This window comes from Rhinolophus ferrumequinum, chromosome 9 (assembly GCF_004115265.2).
Source record: "Rhinolophus ferrumequinum isolate MPI-CBG mRhiFer1 chromosome 9, mRhiFer1_v1.p, whole genome shotgun sequence".
Taxonomy (NCBI): domain Eukaryota; kingdom Metazoa; phylum Chordata; class Mammalia; order Chiroptera; family Rhinolophidae; genus Rhinolophus; species Rhinolophus ferrumequinum.
In genome coordinates this window covers 76,721,079-76,747,792 of record NC_046292.1, presented here as the reverse complement: position 1 = coordinate 76,747,792, position 26,714 = coordinate 76,721,079, and the positions used below count along the sequence as shown (strand labels likewise).

Sequence of the window (26,714 nt, the reverse complement as noted above, 5' to 3'; positions counted from 1 at the left end):
TGAACTTTGGGTTAAGGTGCCAAACTTTTGTATCAACACTAATGAATAAACTCACCCCTTAGAAGGTGCTTTGTTTATCTTTCCTTTTTCCTGTCCATCATCAGTGGTCACTACACCAAGAAAATACCTTGAGGTTGATTATCTCAGAATCTCAGCTACTGCTAAATTTGAGGTTAGACATCTGGGGTGGTTTTCATTCACATGTACCTTTTTCATCTGATACAGATTTATGTCTCGTTCCAGCTCTGTCCTATCTGGCTCTAGCCAACTACTTAAATCTCCCTGGACATCACTTTCCTCATCTTTAAAATTAAGCATTTGGACTAAACTAGCTAGGAGAACTTTCAAACTCAAATATCCTCTGATTCTATTACTTTGGGTCCCCACTGTGAGTTCTCTTACTGTCTTACCTCTCTTGTCCACCTTCCCTTCCTCCCCCGCCTGCCTGTCCTACCAACATAGACATAGATACGCTGTCTGCATTCTTCAGTCCTTGGCTTTGACCCGAAGGTTTTCTTCTACACGGAGAGCTGAGGAGCAGTTTGCTTGTGTGCTGTTCCTTCACTGGCACACTCATGTCTTCCCCAAAAGGTTTATGAGTCCCTTCCTTTTAAAGAGGACATTCCTGATTGCAGTTGCAAAAGTAGAGTGAGGTTGCAGAGTGAGCACAGAAAGATTCTTGTATTAGAGTAAGGCCATTTCTAAATTGCAACAGATTTGGAATTGTGATTGTGACCTCTGGGGGGTGTAGGGAGTGAGGAGGTATATACTCTGTTGTCAGTATCACACAGATGAAGTATCTAACGTTTTGGAGTGGGGAAGGCACATCATGGTCCCCCAAAGCTTCCAGATGACTTTGTTATATTTTCTTTAATTGAGCGTAGGACCGCTAGGTTCCTAAGTGTTCCCCACATAATTTGTTGACAGAACACTTCAAGTAAATCATCATCTCATAAAGGTGTACCTGTATTTTTATGAGGTAAACTAAGACTCTCCTGATTTTATTTGCCTGTCTTCTAATTTTATCACTAGGCACAAAAGGATAAGTCAGGTACAAGGTGTTTTTGATGAGATGTGCATGGGAAGTGTTTCTATAAAACAGTTTTTCTGGCAAGGTGGAAGACATGTCTGGGCTGTTGGAAGTAGAAGAAAAAAATTTAAAGAGCTGGGAAGGAGGGAGACAAAAGTGCCCTGGGAGGACACGTGCAGAGAAGCACGTGTAGGTCAAGAGGTGACCTGTGCCTGTCTGGGCAGAATGAAGGGCACTAGGGGCTGCCCTGGATTTCTGCGGCAGCCGTCCCACAAGGATAAGAGAGAGGTCCTGTCAAGTGGAGTCAGCGCAGGACTGAATTGCTCCGGAGCTCTGACGGCCGGTTCGGGCAGGGTTAAGACCATCACCTGCAGTTAAAAGTGCGACCCAGATGGGAAGTAGGAAGTGCCGCGCCTGAGCTTCCTGTATAAATAAACACGCGGCTCCCGGCGCTGCAGTTGGCGAGCCGCGTCCTAAGCTCTGCAAGGATCCGGGGCACCGCAGCAGCTTCCCAAGGCAGGAGGCGGTTGGTATAGGTCCTCCTCCTCCTCCCGCCCAATAGGTGTGGGAGCCGGAGTCCTGTTAAAATCCAGCAGAGTGCAAAACTGTCAGTCGCAGAGTACGGAGGAAGAGGGGATGAAACAGCTCCTCCTCCTCGGTGTGCGAGCGCGCGCGGGAGGCTGTTGAGAAGCCCGGCGCCGGCGGCCCCAGGCGGCCGGAGGAACGTAGCTCTCTGGCCAGGTAGGTTTAGCGAGCTTTCTAAACGCTGCAGGCACTGCGAGGCAGGAATAGTGTTGGACTAAGAAAAGAAGGAAAAGGACAGGAAACGGATACCACGGTTTTTAGCTTTATTTTCTACCTCTAGTGCTTCAACCATACAGAACCGAATTCGTTCTGAATGCCTTAAACACCTGTTAACTTTTAAAAATAGATGTCTTTGTAAAGGTAAAAAGAAACTAGTTTTATTTCTACTAAAACACTCTACAGAATGTATTGTAAAATTCAAGGTTGAATCAAACCTCCCAGTGTCTTAAGGGGAGATGGAAAGTTGGCATAACCTCAGATGTTTACCTTCTGTTTCTTGGAAATGCACAGCAATATGTTGACATACATAGATATGAATAAGATGCTATATTATCCATGAGATCTTGGCCATACATTATACTGATTATTTTGCCAGGTAATTGCTGATAACAGTGAAACTCTGATCTTATACTGCTATTGTCAAATTTAAGTTAAAGTGAAACTGATTCCTGCTGTTTCAGCACAGAAAAGGTATTCTGAGCTTACCGCTTACAGGGTACCTTTTGCTTTTCTTATTTGTTTCAGGGATTCTGCTCTAAGTCTAGTCCTGATACATATACTTCTCACCTTCAGGTTTCTCTGAAGGTGAAATGAATTCTCCTTTCTGGGAAAGTGTTCTCTGTCTCCATGTTTCCACTACAGCCTCTCACTTTATTTCTTCCTGCCCCACATGTATCTTAGCAAAACATTAGCTGGGGCTCCCAGCAGGACTATCCGTGTTCTTCTAACTTGGCATTTCTGGATGTTTATTTGAACATTGCCAGGTATGAATTAAATAAAAATGTATCTAACATTTCTGAAGCAGCGCATTGAAGTTGTCTAAGCAGAAGCAAAGTAATGAACTTTGAGATGACTCAGTTTTTAGGGTGTGGGTAAGAGGCAGAAGGAACCCAGCCAGTCTTCACAGAGGTGCTGGCTAATTAAAGTATCTGGCTGCTGCAGCTTTCACTGAGATGAGCCTCTTGATTCCTGTTCTTCACATTAATTACTCTGCTGGTTCCTCCTCCTTACTCTGTCCTCCCTTCCCAGTCCTAGTCCTTTTCTTGGGTTCCTTAGGTATTTCTGAAACTATCTGGGGAGAAAAAGAAAGATAGCTATAGCAGATCCACAGAGCCACTTGGAGAGAATTGTATTAGGAAATCCAAGGTCTCATTTCTCCCCAACTCCTGCCTTACACTTACACACCTGTGACTGGTATCATATTCTTTGTGGTGGGCATAAACTGAGAAAAATAGGAAAGAAAAAAACTAATTGAAACTGTAAATATGTATAGAGAGTATAAAAACAATGTTGAGTCACAGAATCAGATTGCTTGGCTTTTTATTTAAAACAAACAAACAAAAACAAAAAACCCAACCAAAAAAACCCCCAAACCAATCACTCTAGATAACTTGCTTCTACACAACTGTGCTGGAAGGGAGCTTTGAGTGTGGTCAAACATTGTCCATTTACCCAGAGTTTTACAAATATTTATAGTCATCTATGCCAAATATCTTTGTGTTGAGCCCCAAGAACATTCTCAGCATTCAAAATCCCATTGTCATGAATGGTTTCAGTTCATTGGCAATTAAAGGCAGCCAGGCTTCCAAACTCGGTCAGTTTAAGACATGTCTTTTCTTTCTTTCTTTCTTTTTTCTTTCTTTCTTTCTTTCTTTCTTTCTTTCTTTCTTTCTTTCTTTCTTTCTTTCTTTCTTTCTTTCTTCCTTTCTTCCTTCCTTCCTTCCTTCCTTCCTTCCTTCCTTCCTTCCTTCCTTCCTTCCTTTCTTTCTTTTTTTTTAAATAATAATTAGTTTTTGGATCTCCCAGATTATGAACCAAGTTTTCGGAGTCAAACTCAATAGCAGAGAGAAAAGTTATGCTCTACCTAGAAAGAAAAAGCGTATTTTATCTATAGCACAAGACAATTTAGCTTCTTGGAAACTCTCTTTTCAATATATGAATACATTTAATCTGAGAAAGTATATTTAAATTTTCCTTTTTGAAAAGCAGTTTCAGTATTTTCGATATGTAGAAACGTTTACAAGGACGTCAGAATCATTTCTCTGTAGTGTTTCTGCTCATTCTGGCTTGTGTGTGGCCCCTGGCGTGGCTAAGGACATTACTTTCTTGTTAAGTGAGGTTCTTAGTGTTTGAAATAGCCAGTTTGAGGTGAGGTCAGGAATCGTGCTGAACCCAGATGTTGATGGAGGAACAAAGTCCAAACAGTTTTGGGACTAAACTTACTTTATGCAACTGATTATTTTGGATGTGGGAAAGGGGCCAAACTGCCCCACAAGTCACGCTTTCCACTTTGAGCTGTGTGGAATAGGTATCTGCAGCAGCTTCTCCTGAGTACTAAGATTTTTTTTTTCCAGGGATGCCTGATTTAATTTACAGAAGTTCTTAGCTACAGCAAATTATCAATATTTTCAGCATTTGAACTGGTGGTAGTGCATATACTAGATGAGAACCAGGCCTTTACTATTTCCCTCTTCTATGTACAGTCAGAGAAGTTATCCACTGGAGTATTGAGTGATTATTGTTTGCCAGGTATACGCTAGGTGCTGAGGATATAAAGATGTATAAGATGTGGGTGGACTCTGTCCCCTGAAGGAATTCACATAAGCTTGGAAGTGACTTTGAACTAGAGTGGTAGTTCTTAATTCATGTTGTGTTTCTGAGTGAGAAAAATACTTTGATGTTTGTCGTCTTGACCATGGTTTCTCTGATGTCACCTGAGCATTCAGTAACTTGAAGAGTCATAACAGCATCTAAGTTAATTTATTTAATTATTTTAATTTTAATTTGTTTTTTTCACCTTTGATGTATGTGGGAGGTCTTATACTAATGTTTTATTTTTATTAACTTTGGCATTTGCTATTTACTTGGTCAGTGAGCACTTCTAAACCCAGTGCATACTGTAGTAGTTATTAAAAAAATGGAAGACAGTACATTAAAGAGAATTAAAGTGACTAATGCTTTTGCAACATGGAATGAGAACCTTCTCATCCATGATCGAGCCCTTCCTTGAATTGAAAACACAACAACCTAAGTGAAATGCACTTCTCTCACACATATTCATAGTTGGAGATACTTCTGATCACATGGCTGATCACATCTATTAAAGAACATAGTTGGAAAGCCATGTCTCATTGGTTTCTAATTCTTCTGCAGTCATGAGTTTGAGTCCCAGACCTTTAGTCAACTGGTTCTTTATCTTTCTTGGGAAGATAGTACAAGACATCTCATTTCTCTCTTTGCTGGACTTGTGGCTGAAGCCATAAACCCACAAACTGTGCTGTGTGTGAGTACATGAAACTATCTGTTGACAACATCCTCAACTAGCTTCCTCTTTACAAGTGGGGACTGGGCTTAATCACCTCTACAGCCCTAGCGCTTAACATCTGTGGAATTCAGTTCTTTGTGGGTTGACTTTGTTTCCTGCATTATTGGTTCCTTAAGAAATTGATTTGGCAAAGATGTACAAAAATACGCACCATGCACCTTACGTGTAGAATGGAGGAGATTCTTCTCCCAAAGTGGTTTTAAATTTGCTTCTAATGAAAATTTCTATATGCAACTTTTAACTTTTGCAGGAGAGGGTATTAGTCACGCATGCCTTTATTCATTGGGAGAAAAAATTTTGATTTAGATATTCGTGTAGTTTCCTGGTTATGTCATGACCCAAGAAATCAGCCTTTCTCTTGCTCTATGGACCTTTCTGAAATAACACTCCTCCTTGATCTGTTAATTACATCATTGTCTGACCTGCCTTTAGGTGGTGATCCTTCCTGCTTCTGAGTTCTGTGTTATGCCAGGCAGGAGGTAGAAAATTACTCAGGAGGGCTGTATGAATAATTGTGGGAGGCAAGGGAACCATTGATTAAAAAAGGGGTGGGCAGGGGACATGGTGGTGTAAAGGAGGGAGCTACCATGATGAATGTAAAATTATACTGTCAAAAATATTGTTGAGCTGTTATTCTCATATTCAGCCCTACCTTTGATAAATTTTTATTGTTAGGAAAGCTGGGAATGGATTTCCTCCTCTTGGACCTTACACTGTAGGGGTAATGAAAACGTGGAAAGAAGACAAGAAAAAAGAAATGTGATTTTTAGAAAAAGGGCCAGCATTTTGCCAGTGTTAAAACTTGACATCCCAGATGCTCTGTACTTGAAGGGTTTAGAGTTAACTTATTATAATGTCATGTGCTTTGTTGGCCATAGTCTCATATCTCTTTCCATATACTTTGCCTAATATTTTGTAGGAAAAAAAATTAAAATTGGATCTTATTATTCTCCCCATAAAAAAAATGTAACTGTATGAGGGGACAGATATGTTAACCAACCTTATTATGGTAATCATTTCACAAAATATGTATATTAAATCACTAGGTTGCACACTTTAAATTTACCCAATGTTATGTATCAATTATATGTCAATACAGCTGGAAAAAATTAGATCTTATTAAAATAGTTGTAACAGAATTTATTCATTTCAAATAACAGAGACTGTCTAGAAAATAGTTCTTGCTAGTACTCATCCTAATGGAGTGTCTGCCCTTTTCATCCACAAAACAAGTTAATAGAGATTTATTTGCATATCAGTTCCATTTTTAGAAGATAATGGTCTTCAAATTACAAAGTTAAAATCTTATTAACATCCTGGAAACTGATGAGATGAAGATGTTAAAACTAAGGAATTACACAGACTGAAGTATTTTTTCATTTGACTTCCTCTGGATAAGTTTTGAAAAAGCGGGAAGAGAACAAAATTTCCCTTTTATCACATGAGACACACTGATAAACAGTATTTTACAACGATGCTACTCCCTCACAAAGCCTGAGTAAGTGAAGATTTACTTCCATCATATCTTCGAATTAAGTATTTCTTGGGTTTGTTTATTTTAGAGAATAGTTTCTAATCATTTTACTGTTTTCAAATAATGACGAAGTGTCCTATGTGTGATGCCATATATCTACTCATTGGCCTTGAGCATTGTTCTTTTAAAACGTAATTAAATAGATATAAAATATACTTGAGTAATTGCATTTCTCAGATTACTAGTGAGGCTGCCTATGTCCCCATTTGTTCTTTCTTAGGACACATATGAAAACTGTTTTTCTGATGTTATTGGATGTGCACTGGTTCATCTAAGTCCCTCAGTGACCAGAGAGTGGGTCACAGATAAAAGTGGGGAGTAGAACCCCAACCTCTAGTATGGAGGTTTGCTGTAAGTCCTGGCTTCACTTGACACCAATACTACCCATGGCCCTTGCTGCTCTACCAGCCAGCTGGTCTACCTTCCCGTCCAGACAGTATTTAGGGGAGAACTTCAGTAAACGGCTAATGGCTGATGATGGTCAACACTTTACTAGACTGCCCTGGAGTCACTAACAGCTTCTGTTAAGAACATGAACCAGCAGCTAAATAAATCACTGGATTGGGCTGAGGTGCCAAGGTCACCACAAGGCAGATTGTGTTGAGTGGAAACTGGTTGCCTGGCTTGCCATTCTTAGTTGGTATTGGGAGAGCTTTCTTAACAAGGCAGAGATGGGACTTTTGAATGCTATTTCTTTCTTCTCTGCTAGAATATTGGCTTCCTGAGACTATCTCTCCAGTATACAAGGCAACAACTTAGCCCTGCCTTTCCACCACCTACGCTTTGTGAAAGCCCTTACCTTTGTTAGCTCCCTCTCGTAGTCGTACATTCATATCTTTTATTCCAATTACCTTACAGGGGTGACTCAGTGTCTTGCATGGACGTGTAAACATTTTGAGAATATTCATGTGTTTCCTCTTCTGTTTTGTCCCTGTTCCTTGAGTAACTCTTAGACTTTCATAGCATAACTTGGAACTAAGACCTCAGCACAGGTCAACTGGATTTTTACGTACATTCATATTCTGTTATACCAGTAATATTCAACTGATTCCTTTCGGTAGCTTTTTATTTGTCTTAGTGTCTGTAACCCTGTTCTATCAGTTTGTCTAAATTTTAATGTTTTTTTGCAGAAGGGTGTAAAAATTCCTAAATAACTAGATAAGTATTCTAGTAAAACATCATTCTTTCCAATCATATCATTTTTTTGTGCAGTGGAATAAATACTCTGAATTTAGGTAGTGAGAGAAGCATAAGTACATTAGTTAAAAATACTTTGAATGTTGGCTCTCCCAACCTCTATATTTTTGGAGCAGATTGCTTTTTCAGGCCGCCAGCAGACTATGAAAATTCCTTATACATCCTGTGCTTCCAGCACTGCTTCTGAAGTATTCCTTTCTTTGGCAATTCTAATGAAAACACATGAGAGAAAAAGTGACTTACCTGTTCTTTCCTATCAGATAGTACATGCTTCTCATATAATGAACACTTTAGAGCGCAAAAGATACTCCGCGAGTAGATAGAACTGCCGATTCCCCTTTCCTAGTAATTTAGTGCAAAATCAGATGCTTTAGAGTGGCTTTCCTTCCTTGCATACCCCAGTCGGTCTATCCTATTTTGTGGTTCTGTAATTTGGCTGACGTCTGCCGTCACTATCATCCCCAACCCTGCCACCACTTTGGAAAGTTTAAACCTGAAGGCAGCTGTCAGGTGTCTTTCTTTCCAACTTGCCCCTTGCCTTCTCTGCCAAAATTCTTTTGTCATTGGGTTCTTGAAACCCAGTAAGAGTGTCAGTCACATTTGTAATAATTGTAAAAATAATTATAATTGTTATTGTTTAAAATCAAGCAGTAGGGTGGAACATTCAAGTGACTTTCTTATTTAAGGTAAACCGTGAAGTATGAGGCAAAACAAGTTGAACGAGAATGAGTTACAGGCTCTCTGTAAGGAAGATGTTTGAAACGTTGTGGGGAATTGTCAGTGTACCTGTGAGGATGTGGTCCCATGAAAGGTTCAGGAAGGGCTGTGAGTGTGTAGTCAGTCAGTCTTCCTGTGGGCACCCCATCTGAATTTCATGCCATTTACTAGTAGTTCCAGTGGGGGATGAGTTTCTACTATTGGTAGTTTCATGTTGTGGAGACTGGTGAATCTTAAGACATAAATAAAGAAACACTAGGGCACTGTGGAGCCATTCACAGCCATCTCAAGTGTGGGAGAATTCATTAGAGAATGTCAGGATTCTCCTGATTAGTGCTCAAGGAGTTCGATTTCTAATGAATCAACGGTAAAAGAATTTTTTTGTTTAATATTCTTTTTTCATGAAGCGCCCACTATGTGTCATTCATTTCAAAAATAATTCACTATTAATTTTACCCAGAGTGAAAAACCAAAGGGCTGGTTTTCAAACTGTGCACAGTGAAGACTTTACTTCTGTGATGGCTCTTGGAAGGCTGCTGAGGGAAAGGTCAACAGGACCTAGCCTGGGCCTCCCAGCATTGCTTCAACCAGCACTCACCTTCCTTATCTCTTTTATACGGGCATTTTACTTAAGATTTTGTTTTCATAAAATTCCACTGCTTTCAAAATGTTTGAAAGCCATCCTAACAAATCACTTTTTTTGGAAAAATCATTTTGGATTGTTCCCATTTCAAAGAGACGAAATATGTGACTGTTTTCCTCTATTCCACTGAGTCACAAGTACTGCCTAGATTGGAATGCTTGGAATTTTCTTTTTTTGTAAAATAGATCTGTACTTCATAAAAAGTTTTTATGTCATCAAATATTTTTATATATAAAATATATTTTTAAAATTTATATATATATATTTTAATCCACTTTACTGAAGTATGATTGACAGACCAAAAAGCTACACATATGTAATGTATACTACATGGTAAGTTTGGAGATAAGTATATACTTGTGGAACAACATAATGCCTATGGTTAAGTATTGTATACTTAAAAATTTTGTTAAGAGGGTAGATCTTGTATTAAGTGTTCTTATGACGCACACACAAAATAATGATAAATAAAGAGGACAGGAGGAAACTTTTGGAGATGATGGATATGTTTATATTTTTATAACTTCGATTTCATAACCTATAGGCGTGTAACTCATAACCTAATGAGTAAAGACTTATGTATATAGCAAGAGACAAGATTCTGTTTTAGATGGCCTTGATTAACACAATTTCTACTTCTGCCTTCAAAAGAAGGCTGTTTCTAAGATATATTAAAACCTAAGAGGTTTCGAATTATGTCTTCGTTTTTCGAGTACATTAAAAATTTGGCCTGTTGAATGTCTCTTTCTAAAAGTTAATATAGGTTGAAACTGAGAAATAATTGACTTTCTTGAATAAAACCTAGATCTCTTGTTAGGCTGGAACAATAGGATTTATCTGTTTTCAACAGCTTTCCTCAAATCAGCTAGGAAGCGTAATTGACATCTGTGGTGTGGGATGGTTCTAGCCTGTGTCATTCCCCATCGTATCCTCTCAGGAAGCATTTACAGCGTACATTTCTTCTTGTTTGACTTGGAGTTTCTCTTTTTTTGAGGGGTGAGGGGAGGTAATTTAGGATATATTGTGTGAGAATGCTGGGAAAATAGAAACGAGAAGACAGCATTTGGGAGAGATTGGTGAGCCTCTGTGCTATGAACTGGGGAGTCTTGGAGAAACAAATGGGTGATAGTTGTCTAAGCAGAAACTGCAAAGAGGAAAGAGGTAAAATCATTCATTTTTACCCCTAATTGACTCTAAAGAGAGATTTTTTTAAACTTCAAATTTTGAGTTTGATATGTGGGTTGATTTGAATTTAATTTGCTCTTGGATGATAACTCATAAATAGTTAATCGAATAAGTACACTGTGTCTTGAACCTTACTGGGTCTTTCCCAAGAAGTATATGGGAAGCCAACCACTGTTTAGCTTCCTATTTAATTTATTTTTAATCAAGTCTTCTATTACCACTTGGGGAGTAGGTGAAAAACCTTGAACACTTCAGGTTATTAGAGTTAATAAATGTCGATGTTTTCTGGTATAACATTAAGAAAGTCAGTGCAGTTAGATCTCAGATTTCTTTTCTTTCCAGCTGATCTAATTTGTTTTTACCTCCGTTGTTTTAGTACTTTATGCCTATGTATCGAGATTAAGCCACTGTGGGGCTATGTAGCGAATTCTGAACATGTAAATTTTTTTGTCCAAATATTGGGAGGAAGAAAGTCTGATTCTTGTATGGGGAGAGTGTGTTTACAATTATTTCTATGGCAGAATTTATTAGAATTGGCCACACTCTTCTAAAATAGTAAGAATTTTAGGATTTTGCTTTTATTTAATCAGAACATAAAATTTCTTGATATGATATAAACTGTGAATATGCAGGAAGATTATTTTCACAATTATTTTACCACTTTGAAAGATATTCTGAATAAAAACAATCTAGTGGAAGAACGTCAGTCATGTGTCTTTCTTTTTTTCTCTCTCTTCCTCCCCCTTCCGACTTCTCTCTCTCCTTGCTCCATCCGTCTATATAATATTCATTTGTGAAGCATCTCTGGTATAATGGACCAGGCACTGGGCTTGGCCTCGGAAAATGGAGGTTTAAATTTTACTCTGTCGTATACAAACTCTGAGAACTCTGGAAGATTATTTAACTTCTCAGAACCTCAGTTCATCTATAAAATGAAGGAAATAATCATCATGGTTGCACAAGATTAAATGAAACAATGTATGTGAAGGAACACAACATTAACACCTTATTGAAAATTTCTTTTATTGGGGTAAAATATGCATGAGAATTACCATTTCAACCATTTTAAGTGTATCATTTAGTGACATTAAGTACATTCACAATGTTGTGCAACCATCGCACTATACATTTCTAGAACTTTTTCATCATCCCAAACAGAAACTCTATGCTCACTAAATAATAATTCTCCATTTCCCTCTCCCCCAGCTCTTGGTAACCACCTTTCTACTTTCTGTTTTTATGAACTTGACTGCTCTAGGTACCTCCTATAAACAGGATCATACAATATTTGCCCTTTTGTCTCCAGCTTATTTCACTTAGCCAATGTCCTCAAGGTTTATCCATGTTGTAGCATACGTCAGAATTTCAGTCCTTTTTAAAGCTGAGTAGTATTCCATTTTACGTTTATGTCACATTTTGTTGATCCATTCATCCGTCGATGGACATTTGGATTGTTTTCACCTTTTAGCTGTTGAGAATAATGCTGCTGTGAACATCGGTGTGCAAATATCTGTTTGAGTCCATTTTCAGATCTTTTGGGTGTACACCTAGAAGTGAAATTGCTGGATCATATGGTAATTCTTTGCTTAAATTTTTGAGTGACAACCTGCTTTTAAGTATTTTTTTGCATCTATTGAATTGATTACAGTGGTGTGACTCCTAAATTGAATGTTTGTTCATAGTGGTCATTTAATTCTCATAGTTTACATGATAGGAGGACAGTGAGGTCACTGTAAATTTCAGGACTCCAGGAACACCTTGCCAAGGTTGCAAGTTCTCTAGCCCATGGTTCTCGGAAAGCATATTCACTGTACACTTAGAGATCATTGAACGTGAGGATTTGCTCTGTTGGTGCCCAAATGTTAAACAATAACTGTTATCAATGGATGTAATATTTTCTGCTTTCGACCTTTCTATAGGGATTGAGGAGAGTGAAGAAGGCTGAAGACAGGCTGATGGGCTCAGTTGGCAGGCTGCATTGTCTCACCATGACTGCTGAAAATCCGACACCTGGAGACCTGCCTCTGGCTCCTCTCGTCACTTGCAAACTCTGCCTGTGTGAACAATCTTTGGACAAGATGACCACACTCCAGGAATGCCAATGCATTTTTTGCACAGCCGTAAGTTTTCCTTAATGCTTTCATCATGAGAAAATACAAAAGGAAGGATTATACAAGTACAGAGTACATTTTAGTGGCTTACTGAGAAGCCAGAGTTTGCTACAATATGACCCTGCATCGGAGAGCAATTCCACATTTGGATCTGTTTCCAAACAGTATCTTGAATGCTAAATCTTGTATTGACTGGTTTTTAGGAAAAGTGTAATGTGTATGTGAGATTTCATTATTGGTTGAATAAACAGAGTTTTTCTGTTCTTAAAGTTCCAGCTAAGGAACAAAATAGAGACTTTTTAACGTGCCTTAGTTAACTATCCTCCGTAAGAAGCTCATTGGGTATTTTGGATGATGGAGAAATCAGTTAGTAATTTACTGACTTTTCTTTCATATACTTGCTTATCTTCTACAAGGCACGTGTTGTACAGCTGTTTTTCACTTTGCTGTAGCCAGCCCTTGCCCCCCGTTTTTTTCCCCACAATATACTGAAGGCTACTTGTTCCTTAATGATAGAGAAACTCTGTAGGTCTCCAGGCATGGGCTTGTCTTTTTCAGTCCGACACTTGATAGCAATACCTGTGACTTTTATTGCATGACTCCTTGAAGGTTGGTTGGATAAGGTGAAAAGATAGGAAACAGACTGTTGAGTTCAGAGTGCCAACTAGAAGTATGAGCCCAGGTGGTCTTATTCAAATTTTCATTTATTCAAACATTTTTTTGAGCTTCTACTACGTGCCAGGCACTCTGCTGAATGTTGGGAATGTAAAGATGAGTAAGATACTTCCCACAGGGAAGATGGACACATTGAAGGAATTGACAAGAGGCTGGGAAAGTCAGGGACGGCCAAACATAAAATACCATGGGGCGTCTCACCCACTTGGGGCTGGGGATGTGGGCTTCCTGGTGGCAGTGATCTCTGAATGGAGGCTTTAAACAAAAGGCTGCAAAGTGATGCCCGTGGACCACATCTAACCTCAACGCATTTTTGTTTGGATCCCCAATTGGGAAATTTAAAACAACAAATTTTGTAAAATTTTCATGAAACAATGAAAAAGTGGTAAGATACAGCTACTCTGGGACTGTATTTATAGGCCCAGAAATAGATGATCCTTCCTCTGTTTACCGTACCTGCCTCTCTCCGGTATGTATTTGAATCAACTACATTTTAAAACTAAGGAAGAGGTTAGACAGGAAGAGTGGTGGGCATCTCAGCATGGTAGAGGGGAGGGCCTGATGCCTACATTACAATATTAACCATTTATCTTTGCTTTGTATGGGCAGATTGTTAATATTTATTATATAATGAGTAAAGAAGTCAACAGACAAATGTGGGTTTAATGCCCTGACTTGTGTGGGAAATTGAATAGTTTAGTTACAGTGATCAGTGGTCAAATCAAGGGACAGACAGAAAAAGGAGTCATTTAGGAAGTAGAATCATTTATAAAGAGGCATGTTTACTAAGGTTGACTATGCATTCTGTTTTTGAAGATAAATTAGGTGAAATAAAGCTCATTTCATATTTCTTTGTTAACACGGCACATTTTGAAGCTAGTTTATATCAGTTTTCTTAAAAAATTTTTTTGATTGAGGATTAGGGTAGGGAGAATCCTGAGCATGTTTTCTAGAGGAAAGGAACTAAAATCCTTTTTTCTTATTTTGAACTCTAGGCTCCAAAGATGGTGATAGTATTGTTTACCCATCCCTTTGACCAAAATCTAGTGATCAGCATCTGTGTCCCAGGAACTATTCTAGGCACCAGGATTTATCAGTTAAAGAAACAAAACCCAGCAGAGATCCTTGCTCTTATCAAAGCAAGTTACACAGTAAACAAATATAATTAATAGATAAGTTACAGTATTGCATGACAAGGGCTTAGAAAAAACGTTGAGCAGGAGGTTAAGAGTGCAGGGCGAGGGCATGTTATAGTTCAAGTAGGATGGTCAGGAGAAGGCCTCCCTAAGTGAGGTTTGTGCTGGTTCTTTGTCATCTTTTCCTCATGTGTTGCTTTATAGGAAGTGAGGAAATAGTCTTGTCATCGAGGGCAGCTTCGGTTTCCTTTGGTGTTGCTTTGTTTCTGAATGCTGTGCTTCAAAAATGATTATTTCTCTTTTTCACGTGTGTTTCTTATTTCTCTTTTTCACGTGTGTTTCGGATCCTTGCTAATCCTTGAAACAAATGAGTCAGAAGCAACATTTGGTGAAAGGTAGGATGGAAATTTTTGTCCAAGGGTTACTGATGTTTAAAAAGCAGGATAGGGAATTCAGTTTTTGCTATGAGATTTAATAGTGCGGAATTCAAGTTTGTGGGTCAAAGTTGGGTAACAAGTACACAAGTGAAGGCTGTGGGAAGGCTGTATTTCATAGTCACCTGGGAGCTGACACTGACACATTGTTTCAATAGATCTTCCTTCCCAGTTAAGAATGGCACAACTGCTTCTCATTTCTCCTTCAGCCATTTTGGGGTGGGAGTTAGTACAATTAGATTATTCTGTCATCTAGGTTCATACTTCCTTATTGTTGGGGAGTGCTCAAAAGCAGAAAATCAAATGGCTTGGTTTTTTGGTATCCTTCCAACTTTCGAACTTTTTGTACCTAGAAACATTAACCTGCCCTGGCTTCCTGATACCCCATCATCCCCTGTGATCTGCCAGAATAGTAAGCTGTACGCGTTTGATTGCATTACTGTCCACAGATTTGCAACTGATGGAAGACTCACCTGAAATACTACTCAACTTTTTCTTGTTGGACCTTTTCTTTCTTCTTTTTAGAAAAACTACTTAAAAATGTGTCTAATCCCCCCAGACATTAATTTGCACTCAAATGGAAGATATCAAGTGTGTGTTTTGTGTTTTCAAGGCTGAAAAGAAATGTGTGACTTGATTATGCCATATACTACTAATTTCCAACTTTACATATGACTGGATGTCATCTCCCAGTTATTGGTCGGGAAGGATTTCTTGTGTATACCGTATATTTGCTGAGATAGTCCCTCTCTCCCCCTCATTAGGGGAATACCCAAATGTAATGGTCTTCCTGTTAGATATGGTGCTATATTGGTATATTGTCATAGATTTAATCAAGCTTTTTACATATTCTATCCTTGTCCCATTTTTCCCTCAGATGTATCCCTGACCATTTGTGGTGAGGTTGAATTCTTTTTGTTTCCGAGATCAGTGTGCTCTGGGATTGCAGAATGCACAGATGTGGAGTGTATGCCTTGACTATTGGATGTTAGCCAGTTCATTCTTTATTTTTAGGGAGACATGGTTTTTAAATAGGTGCCCCTCCCGCAACCCAAGTGTGTTCCATGGACCTCCAGCTCTGTGAAACAGAGATGCTCCTTGAGTAAAGTGTTCTACAGTCAACTTAAGTTGGAAACTGGTATGTTCTCTGTTCTTCTCTTGGAGGGACTTAACATAGGTATATTTGCATTTTAGAGGCCCTGTGAAATCTTGTGGTTAAGAGGAAAGCAAGACTACCCTGCTTAACTTCTAATGAAGCATTTCCATTTGACCATACCACCTTTTCTCGTGGCATACCTGTTAACTTCCCCACAACCAGTGCTCTGAAGAAGGCTGCTTTAAATTATTCCACGTAGGTAATTCTTGATATAAATGACATACAGAAAAGGAAATGTGATGGATGTTGCTTTACATAATCCATCAATATTGGATTTCTTGGTAAAAGAAATTTAACATGTTCCATTTGTGAAGATGGATTCTGTCAGACTATTTGCTCAGCTTTAATATACAGAAGAAAGTGCAGTATAAAGCAAGGGAAGCTGAATCTACAGGACAAAAATGGGAACAGCTCATAGTGGCATGACTGAAGTCATGGATCATAGGTGTATTATGGAGCCAGAGAAGTTATTTGGGGTTATGGAGAGAGGTATTGCAAAATTACTTGTTCTTGCAATTGAAGGTTGTATTTCTGAGGGATGTTAGTCTACTAACGAATGATATGCAAAAAGTCTCTCTCTCTCTCTCTCTCTCCCCCTCCCTCTACCACTCTGTCTTCCTTCCTTGTGGATTTAAATAACACAAATATGAAAATACAGATTTTCTTCTTCTGGCTTCTGCAACACACATTTCCAGATAATACCACACAATTATAATTCAAGTGAAAGAAGAAAAATTCACAAAAGTCAGTTATCAAAGGAGGGCAAATTTGTGGGTTTACTCCCTTGTGAGCAATATTTGCCTCTGATTTATTTTGGAAGCCATTTCTGTCAGCCATGAATTAAAGAATAATGAAAACACAGTTGTTGCTTGTTTTTATAACCTAGATAATTTCACCTGAAAAGAGTTGGTATGTTGGGCATGGCCTATTTACCTTTCAGATTAAAGACAGGATGTGCTGAGCAAAAAGAAAATAAAGTCCAGCCATATTCTTGCCTTCTCTCCATTACATTTTATTGGCTCTAAGTAGTTAGAACTCCTTTTACTATTCATTTCTCTGAGCCAAATGGATTTTCCAATGTTTAAAAAAGAGAGAGGAAATATAAAACTTTTTAGACCAAGCCCTTCTTTTCCTTGGGGCCTGTTGGGTGACCTTTAAGAAAAGCCCGCGTATGGTCTGGGGGATATTTCAGTTTGAGAAGATTTGTGGTGTGTGTGTGTGTGTCCATGTGCACACTTGTGCACCCACATGGTTGGTAACTTTCAAATGAAGCAAAGAATCTTCAATGGTTCTTTCTGGATTATAATTGGTACCTGTATTAGGATAAGGGGGGGGGGAATGCCATTTTTCTACTCCTACCTCCATTCTTCTCTTCCAGTGTAGCATGATGATTAAGAATGCAGATCCAGAGGCAGGAAGACCCAGGCTCAAGTTCAGGTTCAGCCATTTAATGGTGTTTGACTTCAGGCAAAATCTTTGGCCTCTTTGAACCTTAGTTTTGTTACCTGTAGGATGGAGGGAGGTAGGGGATGATAATACCTGTCTCAGAGTGTTGTAGGAGGCATCAAATAAGAGTTCCAGTAAAGCAAATAGCACAGTGCCAAACCCCGAGCTGTTACTTCTTTCTTTCCTAAGTTCTATTAGTATACTGAGCTGTTCTGTTTTTTTTCAGAAATGTTTTAGAGAAAGAAAATCCTATTAAAAACTTGCCTGGCTTCCTCATTAGTCTTTTATATAAAAAGGTAATTATATAGGTGATTTCAACTTTACTACTATTCTGCAACACCCACAGACTAGCAGTTAGGGTGGAGAGAAATTTCTCTGTTGAATTTATCCAAAGAGTGGCTAATGGCTGGGTGTTTCATCTGAAAATCTCGAAGTAGGATTTACAGGGAAAAACACACACACAAAAAAACCAATACAACTTTGAAAGTGAATAGATGAGCACATTTCTGATGGACGTAAAAGATTCAGATGGAGGAGTATCTCAAGCTACCATTTATTTAAGAGCTGCTTACCCCTAGTAAGAATATAATAATATAATTACTGTTGGCTTGATATATTTAGTCTAGTGTAATTTAAAGTGTGGGGGTTTTTTGGTTATTTTATTTATTTATTTATTTTTGATAGCGCTCTGGAACTACGAGAGATAATGAGGCATTTTACTCCAGCAATGTCACAGAACAATTTTTTGTCCCCTCTTCTGGTCATGTGACCTGCCAAACTTTCCTGACGCTTTTAATTCTTCGGTTCTCTCGATTCCATATCTTCTAGTTCTATTAAATGGGGAGCAGTAAATTCTGCCAGTTCAAAACCCTCTCTTATTCTGTTGGTTTCTGGTACCAAAATATACTGGCTTACAAGGTTAGTCTTACGCTCTCCCTTAACTTGACCTTGGGTGATCAACAGTGAGTCAGTGAATTTATCTTTCTCTTTGTTTGTTTGTAACTGACTTCAGTATACTCACTGCTTACATTTGTTAAGAGCTTTAAAGATAATGCTATGATGACTTTTATATTTATAATCAAGTCACTGGTTTAAAATACAAATTTTGACACTATAATTTTCCACTGATGATTGAGCGGTTACAGGTCAAATAGCTTCTGAGAAATAGGAGCAAATTATAACAGCGTGAGGAATGGATTAGAAATGACTCAAGGAGGAGCTGGCTTCCTGGACCTATGATCTCATCCACGCCTAATGCTCACCACTTACTTATTCAAAGAAAGTAGTAAAATGTGGCAAGAGAGGAAAAGAGCAGCAAAAGAAAACCATACTCTTAAGGCCAAATGACTTTGTCATAGCATCAGAGTTCTAGAATTGGAAGGGACCATAGCTCTTCTAGTACCCCCACCCTCCAAATGAAAGAAGTCCTTTTCCTGGATGCCAGTATGGTTTGGCGTTTAAGAGAATGGGTCTCAAATCTGGTTGCCTGGGCAACAAACATTTTCTATGCCGTGCACAGTTCTGATGGTTAAGATAGAGTGGTGAACACTCAGATCAAGGCCTGGTTTTCAGATAGCTCAAATTTTAGTGCAAGGCGCACATACTAGCAAGTAAATTCAGAAGTCAGATGATGATACGTGTTCTGAGGGGAAACAAAGAGGGGGAGGGGGGTAAGGAAGGCTATAGGAGAAGGGTTCCCACTTTATGTTAGACGGTCAGGGAAGTGTCACTGACAAGATATTGTTGAAGCAGAGACCTGAAGGACATGGGGAACGAGCTGGATAGATATCTGGGAGGAGATAGTTTTAGGCAGAGGGGAGCAGTGTGGTGCTCCTAAGCTGTGAGTATGCTTGGTGTGTTCAGACATAGCAAGGAGGCCAGTGTGAATGACTGTGTGTGTATGTGTGTGTGTGCGCGCGCGCACAAGCGGAGCAGTAGGAGATGAAGTTCGGTAGTGGTGTTAGGTAGGACCTTGCAGGCTATGGTGAAGATTTTGGCCTTAGTTTAATGTAAGAACAGGAGCCTTTGGAAAGTTTTGACCCATAGAATGACACGATCTAACACTGTTGTAAGTGGATCTCTGTATTAGGGTGCTCCAGAGAAACAGATCCAATACGTAATATATTTCCAATATGAGATGTATATGAATTGGCTCATGCAGTTGAGGTGAAGTCTGACGACTTGCGGTCTGCACGATGGAGACTCAGGAGAACCAATGGCATAGTTCCAGTCTGAGTCCGAAGGCCTGAGAATGAGGAGAACCACTAGTATAAGTTCAAGTCTGAAGGCAGGAGTAGACCAGTTTCCTACCTCGTGCAGTCAAGTCAGAGAGAGTGAATTCTCCAGTCCTCTGCCTTTTTGTTCTATTCATATCCTCCCCTGAGGGGATGAGGCCCACTCGTATGGGGGGACAGTCTGCTTTACTCAGTTTACTGTTTCAAATGCTAATCTCATCTGGAAACACCCTCACAGATACAACTAGAAATAATGTGAAACCAAATATCTGGGTAGCCTGTGGCCTGGTCAAGCCGACATCTAAAATTAGCCATCACAATCACCCTGGCTGCTGCAAATGAACTAAAGGGACAAGGGTGAAAACAAGGAGACTAGTTAGAGCATAAATATAATAATTCTGGCCAGAGATGAGAGTGGATTGGCCCAGTAGCTGGTAGCTGTTACTGTCTTTGGGTAGTCTAAGTCTTCATTTTCTCTTCTGTAATGTAGGGATAATAATAAATCATCTCATAAGGATATAGAGAAGATTGCAGTAGATAATCTAGATAAGCACTTAGTACAGTGCCTGGAATACAGCTAGCATGTGTCACTCTGCTGGTTTTAGTGCGATCATCTAGACTTCACAGGAAAACTTCCAGGAGTGGAACATACTATGACAGTGGCTATTCAATTATTGGGAATTCTGGTTCTAAGCTATCGTCTACATTTATTTGAAACCTACTACTTCTATATAAATTCTACCTAGCAGTACCATTTCTTCTCTCTAGAACAGAATTGGTTAAAAATCTAATTTTTTTCTACTCATTAGCTCTGTATTATTTGAATGAAAGTTATCTTTCTGTTAGAGGGAAAGAAGATTACTCATTAAAAATTCTCCTACAGTGCTCCGTCCAATGTGGGAATATTAATAAATAGAACTTTATTTCCCCCATTTGCCCCTTCTGTTGACATAATTCTTTTGGAATAAGTGTGACATTCTTGACTTTGATCATAGGTTGAACAAATACTTAGGTTTTCGTGTTCTCTTAGAAAAGCATATGGTATCACGGTGGGGGTGTGTGGTACTATAATAAGGAATGAAACTTAATTTCTTTCTCTCAAAGAAGGTTATAAAAAGATGCTATGTTGGTAATCTGTGTATGTTGTAGACTTTTTTTTTTTAAAGCATACCTTGATTTTAATTGAATTCTTTAAGCCACGTGTCAGAATGTGATAGGCTGGCCAAACACGCAGACCATCACAAGAGAGCAGGCAAACGTGGGCTTACAATGAGAAAACTTTCCCTTACAGCCACTCAGTCACCAAGGCTTATCTATCTATTCTTTTGAAGTTGCACCTTTATTCCAGTTCCCACTAAGCCTGTCCCCAGCTTAGTCCTGGTTCTGCTCTTCCATTGGGCACTACTGTGTACCAGCCACTGTGCTGACTGTGTATAACGCATAACCAGTCCGACTCTCATCTGGGAAGCAGCCCCTCCGATAGAGGAGGTACAGAGTGCTGGGGGAGCATATAGGAACCCACTTGAACTAGACTTGAGGAGGTCAAGGAAGATTTTCCTGAGGGGCTGACACCAAAAGATGTATAGGAGATTGCTTGATGGCAGCATTGGTGGATAGGAAGAGTGCTACGGGGAGCAGGCAGCCATGCATGAAGGCATAGAACCAGCAATGCGTGGCTTACTGAGGAACCAAACTGAAGGACATTGGAACATACTGTTGGAAGAATGGGTGCGCTGGGGTGTGAGGCTGGAGAGGCAAGCAGAGACTACTAGATGAAGAGTCTTATATACCATACGAAAGAGCGTTCTGGAGCCGCTGGAAAGATTTGTTTGGGCGTGGGGTAGAGAGGATGGCTTTGGCGTAGGGTGGAGAATGATCTGAAAGTGGGCAACACTGGAGTAGGATGAAGGAAGGGCGGTGGTGAGCTCAGAGAACTCAGAGCACAACCCCTCGTCAGCATAACGCTACATTTGTTATGGTGGACTGCGTTTTGAGGTTTGGAGTATTTAAATTGTTTTCATGCCCCTCATTTCTTCTTCCTATCCACTTGGATACTAATGTCAGTTTTCTTAAGATATCGCTGTCAAAACGCCACTACCATTATTAAGGATTCATTTGCTCCTGTTGGAATCCCATTCCTTAATGCTGACATTCAAGTTCCTCTCTGTACTGTCGTATAGTGTCTATCCAGGTCACCTCCTGATATCTCTTCTTTGAGTTATCTCATACTCCATGTCTTTCCTTCTTCCTCGTATATCCCTCTTTTCTTTCTTTTTTGCTCCACTTGCTCAATTCTTCCATTCATTGTTTAACAGATATTTATTTTGACAAGCAGAACACTAGTTTGTGGGGGATTTATTGGTGAAAAACTCAAACATGGTTCCCCCCATGGTGGCATGAGCTATCCTGTCATCTCTTCTCTGAAAGCATTTAGCATTTAAAATTTAACTAAATGGATTTCATACAGATATTTGCATTGCCTTATATTCCAGATGTTTGACATCCATTTTATCTTCTCACCTAGACTTGAAGTCCACTGAGGGCAGAAATCCAGAAAAGCAGTTAGGCATCACTAATCACCATTGTTGACGGCATCATAGTCGTAAGCATTTATTTAACATACTCAGTAGGAGGAATTGCTCTAAGTGCCTCAACTTATTTCATCCATATAATGATCCAAATGGGTCACTTAAAAACATCTCTATTTTAAAGATCATGAACTAGGTATACACTAGATAGTTATTTGCTAGTGTAACATTGTTTTGGATACGTGCGCTCATGTTTTGAGGCCCACTCAGCCATCCCAAGCAAATCATTCGCCTAAATGGCAATTTCCAAAAATACCTGGGACAGGTAGGGATGACTTTGCCAGAAGCAGGTAGCCACTCCAGTTAACTTCAACTCTTCTACAAAGTTTGCAGTAATTTAAGGGCAGATGCATAGGGTTTTAGTTCCTCTGTGGATCTCTTTGCAGCAATAGGAAGCCAATAGGCAAATAAATGTCCCCAACAAAAGGGTCAGAAGGAAAGCCTACGTGGCTCAATCCTCTCTTCCTTCAACTGCCAACCCAGAGTGGCTTTCAGTCCTACATTGACACTTCAGCTGAATGCAAAGTTTTTGGCGACTAGGTTCACTTACATTGATAGGAGCAGAGAATTTAATTAGAAACTTGACTTACTTGTTTCCCTCCTATCCCTTTTTTCCTTGCTCTCTTCCTTTTAAAGACTAATTTTTAATTATAAATGCAATACATGCTGGTTTTAAAACAAAACAAAACAAAAATCTCCAAAGTATTGATGATAAGAACAGTTCACCTGTACCCCCTTCCAGATTCTTCCTCTGTGTGTAAATAAACATATAAACATATGGATGGATATATATTACACAATATGTAATACTAGAGAAATGAGATCTTTATAGGTACTTTAATTTGTTTAATAAATTTAACAGTGCATTGCGGACATGTTTCTGTGGAGGTATCTACAGACCTACCTTCCCTATCTTCCTTTGTAAGTGTTCTGTTGTGTTCTGTGGTATGGTTGTATCAACATTTATTTAACGAGGGTCCTCCTCATAAATGGACTTTAAGGTTGTTTCCAGTTTTTCTATTATAAATGAAAATGTTTGTGGTTATATAAATGTGAAAATATATCTCTAGGATAAATTTCGAGAAGTGGAATTGCCTAGTCAAAAGGTATGTGCGTTTTAAATCAATATATGTTATAAACTGCCTTCCCCTACTGTTGTGCCAGTTTAGCCTTCCTACCAATAGAATAGGAAAGCCCCCTTCTTTGACACTGGGTATTTTCAAATTTTTCATCTTCTCTAATTTGATACGTGAAAAGAACGTATCTCATTGTTTAATCCATTCTTCCTCTTTTAAAGAGGAAGCAAACTGTAGCAAACCAAACTCATCTCATGAACCTGTCTTTAAAAAAATATATGGTATGTCCAGGGCCAGTAGTGTTTCAACTTATTTTGCACTTGGTATTCACAGTACTGTCAAGTTAGAAAGATGGGCCATGTCTAGAAAAATATGTGACACGTAGGAAACATGGATGAATGGAAAAATACTCGTAATTTAATGGTGGGAGACACGTTACCATAAAGTTTATGTTCAGTAACAAGATAAGTAGGAAAAGGAACGTGTAAAAATTTAAGCAAGTGGAAGCCAAAAAGTTGTGAACGAACTAGAGAATTCAGTTAACTCTAAAGCCCCATTTTTTGAATATTTAAGTTCATCAAGGATTGGTTATGTTGTGAATTCCAGATGTGCACAGCACCTCTTGGAATCAGGCTAGACAGTGCCTCATTTCCATAGATATAAATAGCTCCATGTTAACTGAAAGCCTCAATGGTTTTGAATCAATTCGCACTCCCAAAAAGGAGGTCCTTTTGGTCGGACTCTTGTGGAAAGTGTTTAAGAGTTATTAGCCACGTGAATGCCGGGTTTTTATTCAGTTTCTTTGACCCTCAATTATTCTTCTATTAAAAAAATTCAGGAAGGACAAGTAAGGGCATTTGCATACTACCATGTAATGTGTATTATGCAAGAATAGGCGTTTTTTTTCCTTTTACTCTTACCCTCTGGTTTACAGATAAATAAACCAGTGCAGAATTAAGGTACTTGTCCAAGATCCATATTCTTAATTCCTGCATCATAGGGTTGTTTGGATGAAATAAGAACCTCTGTGAAAATACATAATGTACTGCTTAGTGCATCATATATGTTCCCTACATTTTGTTAGTATGAACAATGGATGAGCCTCACATTAGGTTTTTATGATCCTACCTGTAGTTTCTAAGGCTTGACAATGGCCTATATAATGCAAAACTGACTACTGGTTTTTATGTACGTAAAAGTTTAGTTAATGCAAAGAAGGTGTAAGGAGCAACTGATTAAAAAAATCCAAGGAGTTTTCCAGAGACCAGAGAGTATGTAATCTGAATACACTTGTGGACGCAGCCCCAGATTGAAGGCATTGAGCAACGTGCTGTAAACTTTCCACTATGTGACTTTGGGCAAGTTACTTGAAGAAACCAAGGACGGAGGGACTAAGAGGTCTGCTTTACACACCTGGAAGCTCCCAGTGCACTTAGCGTGTATTCAGATGTTGAAGCAGAAGTCAAATGTTCAAACCCAGACCTCCTGGTTCAGTGACTGGTGTTCTTCCATGCTCTGCATACTTCATGTTTGTCAAAGTGACCAGTGTTCAGAGAGGACCCTCAGTCTGGCAGTTGTTTCCAAGTGATTCTTGTGTGCTGAGGGTAATGACTGAATGGGTGACTCTAAGGCACAGAGATCTTTACTGCAACTGGAAAAGACGATTTTATACCTGTAATATCTGCTTTACCTAGGTAGTGTGTTAAATACAGTGTGTTTTAATATGGAATGGTGTCTAGTCTTTGAAAAATGGTGTGGTTTTTGGTGTTGATAACCTTCAGAAGGAAAGCAGTAGCATTTCGAGTTGTAAAGATTCCAATATTTTCTCATGCTTTAGTTCTAATAATATGGAAATCATTTTGAGATAGAGAGAAAGCGAGCAAAGACTGTGTCTCAGTTGGACCTTGGTTTAAACCTCAGTCCCTATGTTTACTAGTTGTGGGAACTTAGGTCAAATTATTGAACTGTTTTGTGTGAAAAGGGGAAGACTACCGGTCTCAGAGTTGATATGAAGATTAAATGAAATAATTTTAAGACGCATACCATCGTTATCCTAGGAGCTTGACCAATATTCTCATTCTCATCGTGTCCTCCTTTCCCCTGCCTCTCATATAATGAATATTTTAGTTCTAGGCCAGTGGTTCTCAAAGTGTGGTCTTCATACTGGCAGCATCATCAACTGCTGTGAACTTGTTAGAATTACATTCTAACACCCCTAATGCCCCACCCTAGACCTACAGAATCAGAAATTGTGGGGATTGGGTCCTACACTCTGTGAGTTCAATCTCCAGGGTCTCCGGTATTTGCAGAGCACTATATTGGTGAAACGCATATGAATTGCTCACTGTCATGTGCTTTGAAATATTAATACATATGCTCCCTCTGTCTCTTCTGTGACCACTGACACATATTTCCGGAAGAACTGGTCATATGGCTTTGACTTAAGATCTCTGCCTTGATAGCCTAATTTGCTAGAATATGGTGCTAACTCAAAAACATTTGGAAAGTGGCAGTTCAAGGACAGTAACTAGGTTAGATTTCACAAGAGTCAAGAGCAGTCTCAGATACGTATACCTTTGGATTTACTAAGAGAAAAAAAAGGAAGAATGGTTCAAATTATGGCAATTAAAATGAATAAAAAAAACAAGCGCCACATAAAACTCCCCTCTGATTTCTAGAAACTTGCTTTATAGGAAATGTCAAAAACATTCACATCTACTCGGGAAAATTATGAGATGAGGAATAGTTGCAATTGTGTTACCATCTAAGTTATAAATAGAAAGAATTCTGATTTTGCTATGGAGTTATTGAATGAAATCATTTCAAATTAATTTTGAATAGAACAAGATTGCTTATATTCAATGTAGTCATTGTTCGTCATTGTCCAACTTTTTCAGAGTTCACGTTTCTTAAATCTAATAAATTCTCTTGTAAATGTGGCTAAGGAGGAAGTTTGCTTATGGCTATCATCTATTCTAAAGTGGTAGCACTTGGTTCCTAACCATCACTCCGTGCAGAGAAACACTATACTTTTGAGGAAATGAACAGCATCACTGCTGTCCAGTTGCCATTGATGTGAGCTCTTTTTCATGCTGGCTTTGAAAAAAGGTGAAAGAATTTTAACAGTGATTCTCTATGTTCCCACCGCCTCGTAGATTCTAACATTAATTTTTTACTCTACATCTGTCCATTTATACTTCTATCCTTTGAATGGTAATAGTTTTAATGCTGTGAATTCTGTAGCAGAATGTAACAACTGCAGTCTCCAATGTGTTTCCTTCGATTGGTTGGATGGTTGTATTTTATGCAGGTAACTTGCATAAACCTACATCATGGCTGAAGGAGTTTCTTGACCCTGTATTAATTTGAGGCTTGGGGTTTGTTCCTTTTTGTGTTGCTGAGATCTAATGTGTGTTCTGGGAG

The 26,714-nt window shown here is 38.9% G+C and overlaps 1 protein-coding gene across 4 annotated transcripts in view; it reads left to right on the top strand.

Moving 5' to 3' along the window:
• RNF144B (ring finger protein 144B) overlaps nucleotides 1-26,714 on the top strand; it is a 156,026-nt gene that overhangs the window by 84,685 nt on the left and 44,627 nt on the right. Inside the window, exons 1-2 of one of the 4 annotated variants that reach the window (XM_033115529.1) lie at nucleotides 1,477-1,771; nucleotides 12,355-12,555. In XM_033115529.1, coding sequence (XP_032971420.1) covers nucleotides 12,391-12,555 — 165 coding nt within the window. In that variant the 5' untranslated portion in view covers nucleotides 1,477-1,771; nucleotides 12,355-12,390. Of the gene's footprint in view, nucleotides 1-1,476; nucleotides 1,772-10,293; nucleotides 10,412-12,354; nucleotides 12,556-14,733; nucleotides 14,753-26,714 lie in introns of those variants that run through there. The other 3 variants (XM_033115531.1, XM_033115530.1, XM_033115532.1) reach the window with 3 other exon arrangements.